The 13,935-nt window shown below is 36.6% G+C and overlaps 1 protein-coding gene across 5 annotated transcripts in view; it reads right to left on the bottom strand.

Moving 5' to 3' along the window:
- Positions 1 to 13,935, bottom strand: part of DNM3 (dynamin 3) — a 555,059-nt gene that overhangs the window by 322,194 nt on the left and 218,930 nt on the right. For all 5 annotated transcript variants that reach the window (XM_055319209.1, XM_055319207.1, XM_055319208.1 and 2 more), the window contains exons 11-12: positions 7,214 to 7,300; positions 2,163 to 2,233 (exon numbers count right to left, since the gene is read on the bottom strand). In XM_055319209.1, the coding sequence (XP_055175184.1) occupies positions 2,163 to 2,233; positions 7,214 to 7,300 (158 nt within the window). The remainder of the gene's footprint in view (positions 1 to 2,162; positions 2,234 to 7,213; positions 7,301 to 13,935) is intronic.

Genomic DNA, 13,935 nt, shown 5'->3' with positions numbered 1-13,935 from the left:
GTAACTCTAGACCATTTATCTTTAGAAATAAATAAGAGTATGGGGCACCTGGGTGATTCAGCTAGTTGAACAACCAAAGCGGTTTTGGTTCAGGTCATGATCGGAGGGTCATGAAATCAAGTCTCACATCAGGCTCCACACACTCCAGGGAATCTGCTTGAATTCTCTCTTTTCTTCCTCCCCTACCCCAATCTACCAGCCTGCGTTCATGCATGATCTCTCTCTAAAATAATCTCTCTAAAATAAATAAATCTTTAAAAACAAACAAACAAACAAATAAATAAATAAATAAATGGAGAAGGAGGGGGAAGTTCCAAGAAAACTGACTATACGGATGAGATGAAATTGTAGCACTGATTACAAAACTTGTTCAAAGAATCGTGAATCCCTCCAAACTCCTTATGATTTTTGCTTCCTCCTTGAATCAGGTACCACAACAGGGCAACATTGCAACATCCTTTCCACTTTTAAGCTATAGTGTCAAGTTTACATCTACATCTGCTACATTTTTATAAGAAACTAACAGGCATTTGTAACCAAGAAAAATCAACATTAAAGGCAGCATTCCTGTTATTTCAAATGGCTCAAGGATTTGTTGTTCTTTTAAATTCCTCAAAGAAGCAAGTGAAGTAAATGGAGAATGTGTTGGCTTAACTTTTTACATGTGTTTCTCTCTACTTTTCGATTATTAGGCAAGCTCCTCAAGACAGAAACATATTTTTTCTTTTTCTTATATATTTTCCCCAATAGCAACAAGTGTAGTACTTGGCACCAGCCACATGGAGTTCACTGAGTGTGCTGGAGACTGGGCAGAAATTCTCAAGTCCCCCCTTCCAAGGCCAGGATAGAGAGGTGTATCAGAGTCTAGGTTTCTTCCTACTGTGATTTTGTGTAAGGAAATGAGCACTGCACTTGGTGAGAGCCACGGGGGCTAAAAGAGAGGGGAGCAGGTCTATATGAAATGCCTGTGAGAAAACACCTATCTAGAAGTTGGAGTGGGTAGTGTGGCTAAAAAGACAACTGGCCAAAGGAACATATTCATCACTGTGTTCTAACAACTTTACACATAGGTTACAGAAATAGTTGAGGAAAACGAATCTACCACACGATGGATGCAAAATATAATACACCCTTGGTTAAGCCATCATGATCACAGCCAAGTTTAGAATGAGACCATTTTCTTTTGGATAATTGGGCCTTTGCTCCCTAATACATGCCTATAAATTCCTCAAGCCACTGTTTGGTTTAGCTTACATGACCTACATATCTGTTACTTCTAAGTCAGAGTGCAATTAGATAAATTTGTTTTACATTTTGTTATTATATTTTTCTATTTGTCCCTGTTCTTGAATATATAGTAATAGCACATAGGCCCCTTTACTTTGTATTTTATATAAAATAGACTGTGTTTTATATACTTGAAACCATGTATATGACACAAATATATTTTAGAGTTAGAATCAAAATTCCTTAAAAGCAAACAAAAACTGATTCTACTAAAGGCCAGGAAAAAATGGTAAATTCGGGGTCTTGAAAATGTCACATGATGAATAATCAACCCTAAAAAACTAAGCGTATGTATATGACAATATTTGTGAATATAGTAATAGAACACTAGAATATAACAGAATACATGTATGATAGAATAGCAATATATAGACAAGTATAAATAAAGTATACACACTTTGTAGAAAAGAGCATGTTCATCCAAAAAGATTCCATCTAAGTTTACAAAGGGTAGTTTAAAAAAAAAAACAGAACTCTATATTCTGATTTAGGGATGTTAAAATAGCTTGTATCCTGTGAACTACATTTGATACTTCAAATTTATGTGAGAAAGTGTTCCCAAACATATTTTAAATGTGCATCTGTTACTGCTTATCTATGAGAGTTCAAGTACAAACTGCAGACCATCATCCAAAAACAATGAATATCTAAGACACATATGACTTCACGTGGCACACAATGAAAGAGCCAACTACGTTATCGAGAAAACATGGCCTCATGGCCGTGAGGTTCAGACCTCCTACATGGTCGACTCAGAGTTAATCCTGACACAGAATGTGCTCTCAAGAGTAGTATGGTTGTAGCAGAAATTCGCAATGTGCATTCTTAAAAAATCAGCAGGAGAAATGCATGCAGCAATCAAGTGTTTCACGTACTTTGCAAACCCAATGAAATCTTCATGATTGGTGTTGATGTAGGAGACTTGGATGTCAATCAATAATAGTACCTATAAGTCAAAGAGAAACACTTCAGTGAAAATGCATTGTAAATATTCTCAAACACAAAACTCAGTAATTGCCCACAAATTATTTATCTTCATTTAATTTTTAAAAAGGTCTTCAGTTAAAATGAAAAGTTGCATTAAGTCTTTTCATTAGACTCATAATTTTCACTCTAAATTCAGAAATTAAAAATCTACCTCAAAAGTCTGAGTCCCCCATGAAGACAATAGTATTATAGTTTATAGGCAGTTATAGTCTATGCCTATTTAACATAGAACCTAGAATTATTCTCATCTTCTAAAATGTAGGCATAATGTCCAAAAGGACATGTGTGTATCAGTGAGGAGCTGCTCAGAGCTTCCTGCTCCTGTAGACACTGTATTTTAGCCATGAAATAACAATATCACCTCTTGTTTTTCCTCTTCTCTTCTATCTCTTTAAGATCCTTCTAGGCAAGCAGAAGAAACATCTTATCAACCAACTCAAAAAGGCAATATACAAATAAATAGAAAACTTCCTTAAGATCACTAGGCTTCATTATCAAAAGCAAAACTTCATTCAGTTCTCTGCTAAGAGATCACCTCATCACCTCCTGGCCCATTCTAACAGCACTCTCTTTATATCCTATTACTCTGCCTTATTTTCCTTTGTAGCACTACCACCAGCTGACATAATAAGTATCTACCTGTTCAGTATACAGGCCCCATCTGCCATATCCACTGCTCTATCTCCAGGGCCTAGAACATCATGCACATTCAATCAAGATTTGTCAAGGAATGAACTGAATGCATGTTCCAGTAAACACGAAATATGAAAATGTTCTAATCACAAGATGCTTATAAACTCTAAATCAGAGATCTGGAAAGTCCCTCTGTAGAAAACATTCTTCAAATAGGAGATAAGAGAACTTAGAACAAGAGAGGGTGGAACAACCAACCAGAAACTGTAGAAAGAGAATTCTATTCCAGAAATATTCAAAACAGAGTTCCTCTGTTTCCTTTTGTTCTCCCAATTGTGTTCCTTCTTTCTAGAACGCTGAGACTTGTTGATAGAAAAAAATACTTAAGAATCCCTGGCCATGGGGCACCTGGGTGGCTCAGTTGGTTGAGCAGCTGCCTTTGGCTCAGTCCATGATCCTGGGGTCCTGGGATCAAACCCTATGGGCTCCCCACTCTGCCCAAGCAGGGAGTCTGCTTCCCTCTCTGTCCGCCCCTTCAACTCATGCTTGTTCTCTCTCTCTTTCAAACAAATAGAATCTTAAGAAAAAGGGGAGCACCTGGGTGGCTCTGTTGGTTAAATGTCTTCTTTGGCTCAGATCATGATCCCAGAGACCCCCGATGGAGCCCCACATCAGGCTCCCTATTCAGCAGAGAGTATGCTTCTCCCCCTGTCTCCACACCTCCCAGCCTCATTTCTCTGATTTGCTTCCCTGCAAGACTGCAAGCAAGTTTCATGGAAGCTTACTTGACCACTTTATGTCCATAATGTAGCATGATATACACAGTAGGTACCCAGTTAAGTATTTGTGGCTATAAATTTATTATTTTTACCAGCCATGAAGGAGACTTTAAAGGGAGCAATTTATTACCATATAATTATTTCATGGCCACTTATTACTGTCTTTCACTACCCAAAGCTATGAGCTCTGAGGCTTTGCTTTCATGGCTAATCTCAGCTGGTCATCTGATCAAATCTTGCTGTGAGTCCCAAGGGGACCTGACAAAAAGAATAAATGGATCACCCCAAATCCATCCCTACTACAAAACATAAAGTCAAGGTAAAGGCACTAATAGGTCAATAACATAATACTTGTATGAAAAAGTTTCATATAATAAGATACAATTTCATTTCTTCTCTTAATGAATAAAACTAAAGAGTTAGGAGGAATCATCATTATTAGATTATCTGTGGTATTGCCTCTATTCCCCCTACAATGAAGCCAGATTTTGTTAAATGTCATACTCCCAAATTCACTTGGCCAGGAGTTTGTATCAATAAACCATAATGTTTAAGCACAAATAAATTGTTGCCACCATAAAGAGCAAAATATCTACATAATTCTCAACATTGCCAAAGGCTGTCATGAATATCTTGGCCGTTCATCCACATTAACTTGGACTACAGTATAGGAAAAAAGTAGAAAAAAAATAAAAACTATGGCTGCTCTCATTCATATTCCTGGAAACTGGGAGTCTGTGTTCATCCTAGGAAAAGAGCCAGGTCGCATGTGGGGGATGAAAAGGAAAATAGTACATTTTTTTCTCATTTTTTCACTTTCTCAGAGTTTCTCACTGCCTTTTTACCCACAGTTACCGAATATTTAGTTAAAGAAAAGTAAAGCTGCCTCTGCTAGCAGTAATCACCCAGAAAGTCAGCCATTTTCACATGCAATTACATGTATGGAAACATCTGGTATAATAGGTACACACATAGATTTTTTTTAAAATGCATTTTAGAAAAAAGTTCACAGACAGGTTTATGGTTTCCCATATTTTTTAATTGTGAAGAATTTCTCCCTACAAAGCTTCTAGAACAGAGGTTAGTAATAATTTCTTTAAAATTTTTAAAAACTGAAAAAACTGCAAGAACACTTCAAGGCACTTCTAGTACAGAGGCTGGAGGAAAATGGGCCCCTCTCTGACCAGCTACTTCAGAAGCATCATATGACCCCAAGCAACACAGAGTTCAGAACTCATATGTGAGATCTACGCAAACTGATATATTCACATTATCAAGATCATGCATGTTTCTACTGTGCTGCATAGGTCTACTTATAGGCGTCAAGCACCAGCTTTTTCAAGGAGTTGACTGATTAACTGTCAGATCAGGCCATTTGAAATGGTCACATCACTTAGAAGAGAGTCACCTGCTCCATCCCCTTATCTCCCACTTGGGGGGATGAATTCATCATTACATCAGAGGGGCAGATGGAAGACAATTTCTCTGGAAATCAGAAAAAGGCAATTCTTTCTCATAAGACACTATGTGTCATAGCTCTTTAGGAAAAAAAAAGATGATAACAACTAAAATTAATGAAGAACTAAGAGCTGTATTTGGATTGTTTCATTTCATGTTCACAAAATGGCTTTGAGTTAACCATCATTGTTACCCCCACTTTAAGATGAGGAAACTGAAGTATATAAAATGTTGAGTACCTTGTTATTTACACAAAAAAGGAATGAGAGAGCTTGGATTCAAACTCAGGCAGTCCGAACTGAAACCTACAGTCTTTTTTTTTTTTTTAATTTTCTTTTCGAAACCTACAGTCTTAACGACAATGCTAAATTTGAGTATAACATTTTAGTAAAGCAAAAACTCTAAAACATGAAAATGAAGAAGTTAACAATTGCTTATAATTTATAATAATTGTACTACTTTTTCTCCAACACTGTTTTTACATTCCTAGGTGAGGAATGTAAAATGCCCTAAGAGTTAGGACATATTTTCCTTTGAATTTTATAAAGATATTAAATTAAAACAGTTATCTTACTGACTTAAAGTCAGGAGTATAGCTGATACTAGAATTTAAGTTTTCTTGGTCCAATAGCAGCTATGACATTAGATGTGTGGGGAATTTCTGGTGGCAGGATTTTATATCTGGCCCTATGCTTCATTTCATTGGCCCATGAGTTAACATTGATTTGTTTATCTCCACTAAGTCATAAAGTCTATTTTTTCCTCTTTTGGCTATTGTAGCTATCCAAGGGTGTGGAAGCTGGAAAACAAGTGCAAACTATAAATAATGTTCAATTAACTTTCAAAGCACAATGATAAAAATTAGTAGCAATGTATCCCTTAGCTCTAGCAGAGAGCAAGCTGTTACTGAGTGACAAATGTTCCAATGTACTGGGCCTCCATTCTGTCTCTTCACTTTCTGTTGCCACCCCTCCCCCACCCACCCACCCCTTCCCTTCTCTGCATGCACCCTCTGGGGCAGGTTGCCTGTGTCTCTCCCCCTGCAGTTTGTCTCACTTTTCTATTTTGCCTTTCTCCTTTTTTTCCCCCCTAGCTCCCCCTTTCAGCCTTTCCAAATCACCTAAGCAGCACAAAAATCTTGGAATTCTAACTTCTAGGGACTTCTGAGATCACACAGACCAAAAGCCCAATGTTGTACATGAGAAAACAACAGTCCTGAGAAGTGATTTTCACAAGAACATGCTGTTATTTTGTGGAGAACACATGGCCTGAGTCCAGTGTCCTCTACATGCTGTCACAGCTGTGTCCTGGAATCCAAGAGCACTTGAAAACCTTTGTGCTTCCCATTATGATGTTTTATAAATAAGAATAAAATCCACCTAAATTTAAGAAGCTTTTATTATTTTCACATAGTCCTTAGTTTTTTTCTAATGAATTATCTTTACATAAAATAATCTTTTGAATTCATGGAGCTAAATAGGATTAGAAGATAATTTTAAGGCCACTCCTTACAAGCCACATACATTTACTAAATAAAAATGTTTAAAAAAAATGTTTAAAAGCGCTGTTCTTAAACATTGTTTTCCAATCACAGGTTTCATGGATAAGCATTTCAGAAAAGAAATTGAAAACACCAAACATTCTGCAGAACATTTTAGGAATTTATGAATATCCTGATACCCATGCGTGGGCCCATTAAAAGTTAAGAACCCCTGCTCAGAGAAAAAATGTTCTATGTTTCTGAATTCTTGGTTTCAAAGTGGGGTGTATACATGCTAGGGCAAACACGATCCATGGAGCACTGAGGAAAAAGTAATGCAATTCCTATTACTGCTTTTGAAATATCATCCTTCTAAAGATTTTATACTTGTTTAACATACACAAGAGGTTAGCATAGCAACACATGTATAAAATCCATAAATAAGTAAAAATAAAAATATGTGGTTGTTTTCTCAGCTACTTTTTTCCATTCAGAGACAGGCCAACTGTTGGAGACCACCAGAAGACAGCCCTAGAGAAACCTTCTACTTCCTACCAGGACCCTGCCCACCATGGAAGCTTCCCCTCACCTGGTCTTTTGTCTTCCCTTCTCGCTCACGAATGTGGTTGGCTACAATCCTTTCAGTTTCCTCACAGAGCCTGGGGAAGTTTGCCAGCTGTTAAGAGAAACAGATCTGAGTGTTAATACTCAAAAAGTTATATTGCAAAAAAAGAAGCAGAGATGATAAATTATGTTATCTTACAGAATGTACATATCACAAATCTGGAAGCAAAAGTAAAATATACGAAAGAAGAATGGCAGAGTGACAGAAGGAGCTCTGCAAACTATAATCAAAATAACGATATTATATGATAGGAAACAACTAGTAGAGAAATTCCCTGAAGGAAAAAAAAAAAAAAAACAACAACCAGAAACCCAAATACCATCTAGTACTATGCTCTAAAAAGAGTTGGCACTTAATAAAGTTCAAAGATAAAGAAGATGGAAATGAGGATGAAAAAGAGAAAAATAACTCACATTTATAGAGTACTTACCATATTCTAGGCTGTGTGCTAAACACCTCATGAATTAGCTTATTCAAAATCCACAACAATCATAAAAGATTTTATTATTAACCCCATTTTATAGAGGAAGAAAGCAAAGCACAGAGAAGTTAAGTAACTTGCCCAAGAGTAAACAGCTCAGAATTGGTGGATTCCAATTGGATTCTAACCCAAGCTTTTAGACTCCAGAGCCGATCATCTTGTACACTAGTCTTTGAGAATGATTCATTCCATGAACCACAGAGATAATTTTTTTTTAAATTCTTTCCTAACAGATGTGTTTGTGTGTACATACTTTTTGGCAAAACTGTAGAAATAATTCATTTCAATCACTCATCCCATCTAAATTATGCCAATAATTGTCAAAAATTTAATTTGCAAAAGGGAATGCATTAATCATAGTTATTTTCAATGTAAGGAAGAAGAATGGGATGCTATGAGGAGGCTTACGGAGGCCTAACCTAGAAGGGCTTAGTCAGGTAAAGTTATATAGGAACAGTTGTGGCAGAAATGGAGCTGTCTAGCATAGAAACACGTGTGAAGGCAATGTGGAACAGAAACAATGAATGGTAAAAGAAGCAAAGGTAGATTAGAGCAGAGAGTGAGGAGGATGGTTTGATGGTTAAGCTAGAAACACAAACAGGGATCAGATCAGGGGGATCCTTGCAGGCCTGCTATGAATTTTGGCTCCTGAGGCAATTCAGATAGGAAGTGATGGCGACTGGGTCTGGGATGGCTGCAGTAGAATGGAGAGAAGGGTGCAAATTCATGACTTAGGACAGACCAAAGGTTATTTGCAATTCTTATTTAAAGCACTTACAAATTAATAACACTAATATCTCATAAAAACAGGCAAACAATATGACTTTATTAAAAAAGGAAGTTTAATGATATATAAGCAGAAGAAAAATATTAAACTGCACAAATGACCAAAGAAATGAAAAGAAAGATAATAACTATTATGTTGTCAAACTGCTTTAATTATTTCCATAAGCCTTAATGCAGATGAGGGTATCCTGAAACTAGCACAGTTTATATTTTCTGAGGAAGGGACAATGAGAATAATTTTCTGGAAAGCAATTTGGCAATATGTACCAAAAAATCTTAAAGCCATCCACTATATATGTGTTGATCTAATTATTCCACAGGATTCTGAGATAAAATAATAAGGGCATTCATCACAGCATTACTTGGAATAGCAACAATAAAACAAATGAATAAACAAAACTCTTTAAGCCACTTAAGTCTCTAACAATATTAAATAAAAGTTAAAGTAGATCCACTAATGGGATACAATTAACCATCCAAATAATATGCAATACCTAATTTTTCATTTTATCCAATTCCTAAATAATATCTAATAACATGGTAAAGTTTTTATAATACCAAGTGAAGAAAATCAAGGCACTAAATATATAATGTGATTACATTCAAGCAAACACACACATACACATAGTCACAGGCTACCATATACCTTTGATACCCTTCAAATATAGCCTGAGACCTTACAAATCTCAAAAATCTTGAGTAATATTGTAGCACCTAACATTTCTCCTAATTTTTAAGCAATTAGAACTAGGCCACCCTGAGAAAAGGCTGCTCTGTGGTCAAACAAGGTCATCGTACACATCAACTTTACAGTATACAAGATGCACATATTCTTAACTAGACAACAAACTGCAATTTTCATGGGAACAATCATAATCACAAATCACATATAAATATTAAGCCTCCTAAAGCTGCAAGTCTATTGTCTGTACACAGTAAAAGATCTACACAAAGACTACAAAATCTTCATAGGCATAACCTCTTTGAATGATGGGATTATACATAATTTCCAATTTTTCTACATATGTCTCTATATTCTCCAAATTTTTCTACAGTGACCATAGAGGGCTTGTATAACATCATAATAAAAGCACAGAGACTTGGCTGCCTTAATTACCCCCAAAATCACAGTCCAGTGCCTCTCCATGAGATCACCAAACCATTGCCCCGTTACTGAGACACGTAGCTAAATTCTGAGATGTATGCTCATTTGAGAGCTTATTTCATGAATAACTGTAGGATACAAATGGAGCTTCTACTCAAGTTTTGGAAGCATTCTCCAGGAAAAGTTCTACCATCCCAGAAGTCCATTCATACTCTGAGAATAGTGTAAGTAATTTTTTGTGAGGCCTGTAAAAGCATTTTCAGTATAGAAGAGATAGCTGATCAAAACAAATCATTCTTTTTGATTAGGGCAAACCTGAGTGGTATATCTGACCCAAATCACTATCCTGCCCTGAGCTACCAGACCAATTGTTTTTCCTCTGCACTCAGGGCATCCCCAGCTAACAGTGCACCCATGCTTTTTGATAATAGCCACACAAGTACAGAGTCATACTCTTGCAGAAAAGTGACTGCCCAAGTAATAGTGGTCTACTAAGCAGGAGACACATGCCTTCAACAGCGTTTAGAAAATAGATGATAGCAGAAAGTTATTTTTACAACACTGAAGAGTGGCACTATAAATATTTATTCAGAAACAAAGTACTTGACAGCTGAAGGACCCCAGGCTAGTGTGCAGCTATCATTAAGTTAGAGAAAGGCCAAAGTGGCAAGAGGATCCCAAGAATCAGAATCATCCAAGAACCTTCCCATCTCCTGGCCTTGGCAGAGGGTTGATGTTCTGTATGTGTGTGTGTGTCTCCTGACCTTTCCAAGCTTACTGCCCAAGGGCTTAGTTTCACCAGGAAAGGAGCCCACCACAGGCATAACTTAGTACCTACAATTGAGACAACTGGAAAGTAAATGAGCCTAAATTCTAACTGGAACAAAAGGAAAAAGAACACACTGGAACAACCACCCTTATGGAGGCAAAGGAGGAGAAATACTGAAGGGGACACTAGCAGTGCAGGATGTAGGCACTGCTGAAAGGCAGTTATGCAGCTGCTACAGTTTCTATCTAGCTGGTTGATCTGGAAAGACTGTAGACCTTTAAGAATCAAAATGTTAGCTTGAATTGCTGGCTCTCAAATGTAACACTTCAGACCCCATTCTTCTCATAATATATATGAGGAAGGTAAATGTCCCGCTCACATTCTGAATAATCTCTGATCAGGCTTCCTGCCACTCATTTCATTAGCTTAGTCAATGGGAATTCCTGCTCAGTTTGCAGAACCCTTTTCTTTGTTGCTGTTGTTTGCTTGTTTTTTTTTTTTTTAAATACTTGACTTTGATCACTCAGTTCAATTCCTCACCTCTCTTCCTTGTCATTATTTAAGGCACAATCAGTTTCCTCAACCATTTTTAACCATTAGAGTTTGCAATCTCTTTTGTCCTTAACACCGAGTTGAAAGGCTACAGTTGTAAGAATATATTTACTTTGTCAAAATCATCAAAGTTGTAATCATGTATGCCAAAATAATATTGATTTAGAAGACATCATCTTTAGACATTTATTCCCCTATTAACTATTTAAATATTCTAGAAATTGATTTATACAGAATCAAGGAATTAAGACTTTGCTATTGGTTATATTAATTCTATATTCCTAAATTCATTTCAAGGCAGTCACTCATTGGGCAACTGCCATAAGCCAGCTTGATGCTCAGTTTTTGTCAAACTACCTGAAATTAAAAACCAGTCTTAGTGGCAGGTTGACTTTACAGATACTGTCATACTGGAGAGAAATATTTTATAATAATCAAGGGAAAACACACAAAAAAGTGGCTAAACCTACTCTGAGCAGGTCTCAGAAGATTTGATGCTTAAATCATAACAGTGAAGCTTCCAGACAGAGCTGAGCATCGATCAAATGACAAATTACTTCTAAACAGTTTCTTGTTAGGGCACCTGGGTGGCTCAGTGGTTGAGCATCTGCCTTTGGCTCAGGTTGCGATCCCAGGGTCCTGGGATCGAGTCTTGCATTAGGCTCCCCACGGGGAGCCTGCTTCTTCCTCTGCCTATGTCTCTGCCTTTCTGTGTCTCTGATGAATAAACACATTTTTAAAAAAATAAATAAAATATACAGTTTATTGTTAAAATCACACTGAATACTCTTAAGGAATATTCAATGTAGAAAGAATGCAATATATATGATGTTAGAAAGCAAAACTTTAAATATATAATTCTGAGAGAAGATTTTTTTTATTTTTATTTTTTGAGAGAAGATTTTAATTATGGTCTGAGAGAAAGAGTATTAGGTATTTTTTAAATACAAAACATGTATTAACAAAATCCAATATTTTAAGTGTTATTTAGGGTAGTGTTTAATTCTATTGGTGGCACCTCAATATAAAAATTTACTTTCAAGCATAGGTCACATTTTTTCCTAGCGGAAAAATATCACTTGAATGGTCTTTCTATCCAGTAAAACAAAAATTATACACTTATAAAAGTTACTAACCATTGATTAATCAGACCAAGAGAGCCATGCTATTACGTCTCTCTTGGAACAAACACAAGATGAGGAAAGATTTCCACACCTTCAAGACTAACTAGTTCACTGCCTTAAGCAAAGAGTCAGGTTATTAGGTACCATCTGTTCATAGTTCCATACTAAACATAAATCAAAAAAATAAACCAAAGATCAGAACAAAATTTTTTTATGCACATGACTTGAGTTGATTGGTTTGGCTAACCTAAAGGTATGGGCTCTGTTTTGATCCAAAAGCCATAAACTTTCCAATGTTGGCCACTCACTACAAACTGAGCAGCAATAATGATTTTGCTGCCCATTAAAACATAATTTTATTCCATTTATGTGAATTAAAACCTGCCCCCAAATCCCTAGCATTTGTGTATAGCATAACACTGGATTCATTCAGGAAATAAGAAAATACCTATTATTATTATGAAATAATAATACACCTATTATGAAAAAGGAAAAATAGAAGGATTTACATTTACAAAGGTGATCAAGGATAAGAAACGATTCAGTATAAAGAGGTCAAGAAGTTGCAGTTTCTAGCAATTGTGAATGGGAAAATTTTTTATCAAGTGTTCTGTTATTTTAGGAGTAGCATATAGGAAGTCTTACAAGACCTAACTGAAGCTGGTGGAAGGGGAAGAGAACCAGGTTCCATTGAGGGGGCCTTGGGTAAAATGGTCAGAGAGATAGAAAAATGTTCGCCCTCCTTCTCCAAGTGGGCAAATCCCACATCTCTACACCTCAAATATTCTCTACAAATAGTAAAGTATATGATGGAAGAACATGTATGGGATGTTGTTGTATTCTTACCATAACACTTCTAAGCAGAGAAATGGGGACTCTAGGATTAGTTGGCAAATGCCAAAGAATAAAAATAAAAGTGTAACATTGGGTGAAATAAAGCTGAAAGGTGTTCAGAAGAGACAGCCTCATTAAGTAATTCAGAGCACACTAAAACAGGAGGCCAGGGATGGGGTTGACACTGTCTCAAAACACATGAAGATAATAATCAGATTTTCGTTTTCTTTCTTTTCAAGTTTACCTCTGGTAGGCATATTAATGAGCAGTTTATTTTTTTTATTTTTTTTAAATATTTTATTTATTTATTCATTCATTAGAGACACACACACACAGAGAGAGAGAAAGGCAGAGACACAGGCAGAGGGAGAAGCAGGCTCCATGCAGGGAGCCCGACATGGGACTCGATCCTGGGTCTCCAGGATCAGGCCCTGGGCCGAAGGCAGGCGCCAACCGCTGAGCCACCCAGGGATCCCCTTAATGAGCAGTTTAAAAAGAAAAATCAAAACAGAAAGTAAGGGGAAAAGCAGAGGCCAGGGAAAATTACAAATTAAGAATTAATTATAAAGATCACAAATTCTTTAGTGAATTATGAGATGAAAAAACAAAAATCCTGGAATATTATCCAGGCATTAAAAAAAAGAAATTCCATAATTTGTGACAACATGGAAGGACCCTGAGAGCAGGGGCTAAGTGAGATATGTCAGACAGAGAAAGACAAATCTGCATGATTGCACTTACAGAATCTTGTAGTATCTAAGAACCAATAACAACAATTGAGCTTAAACATTGAGAACAGATTGGTGATTGGCAGGGGCCTGGGCAGGCAAAATGGGTGAAGGGTGTCAAAAGGCACAAACTTACAGTTACAAAATAATAAGTCCTGGAGACGTAATGTATGTACAGCACGGTGACCATTGAAAGTTGCTAAGAGTAGATCTTTACAATTCTCATCACAAGAAAACATTCTTGTAACTATGTGTGGGGATGAATGCTATCTAGACCAGTTATGGTGATCATTTCACAGTATATACA

Source organism: Nyctereutes procyonoides, unplaced genomic scaffold (genome assembly GCF_905146905.1).
Source record: "Nyctereutes procyonoides isolate TBG_1078 unplaced genomic scaffold, NYPRO_anot_genome, whole genome shotgun sequence".
Classification (NCBI taxonomy): Eukaryota; Metazoa; Chordata; class Mammalia; order Carnivora; family Canidae; genus Nyctereutes; species Nyctereutes procyonoides.
Note: the sequence above shows the minus strand (reverse complement) of the source record. Positions and strands in the feature narration are given on the sequence as shown.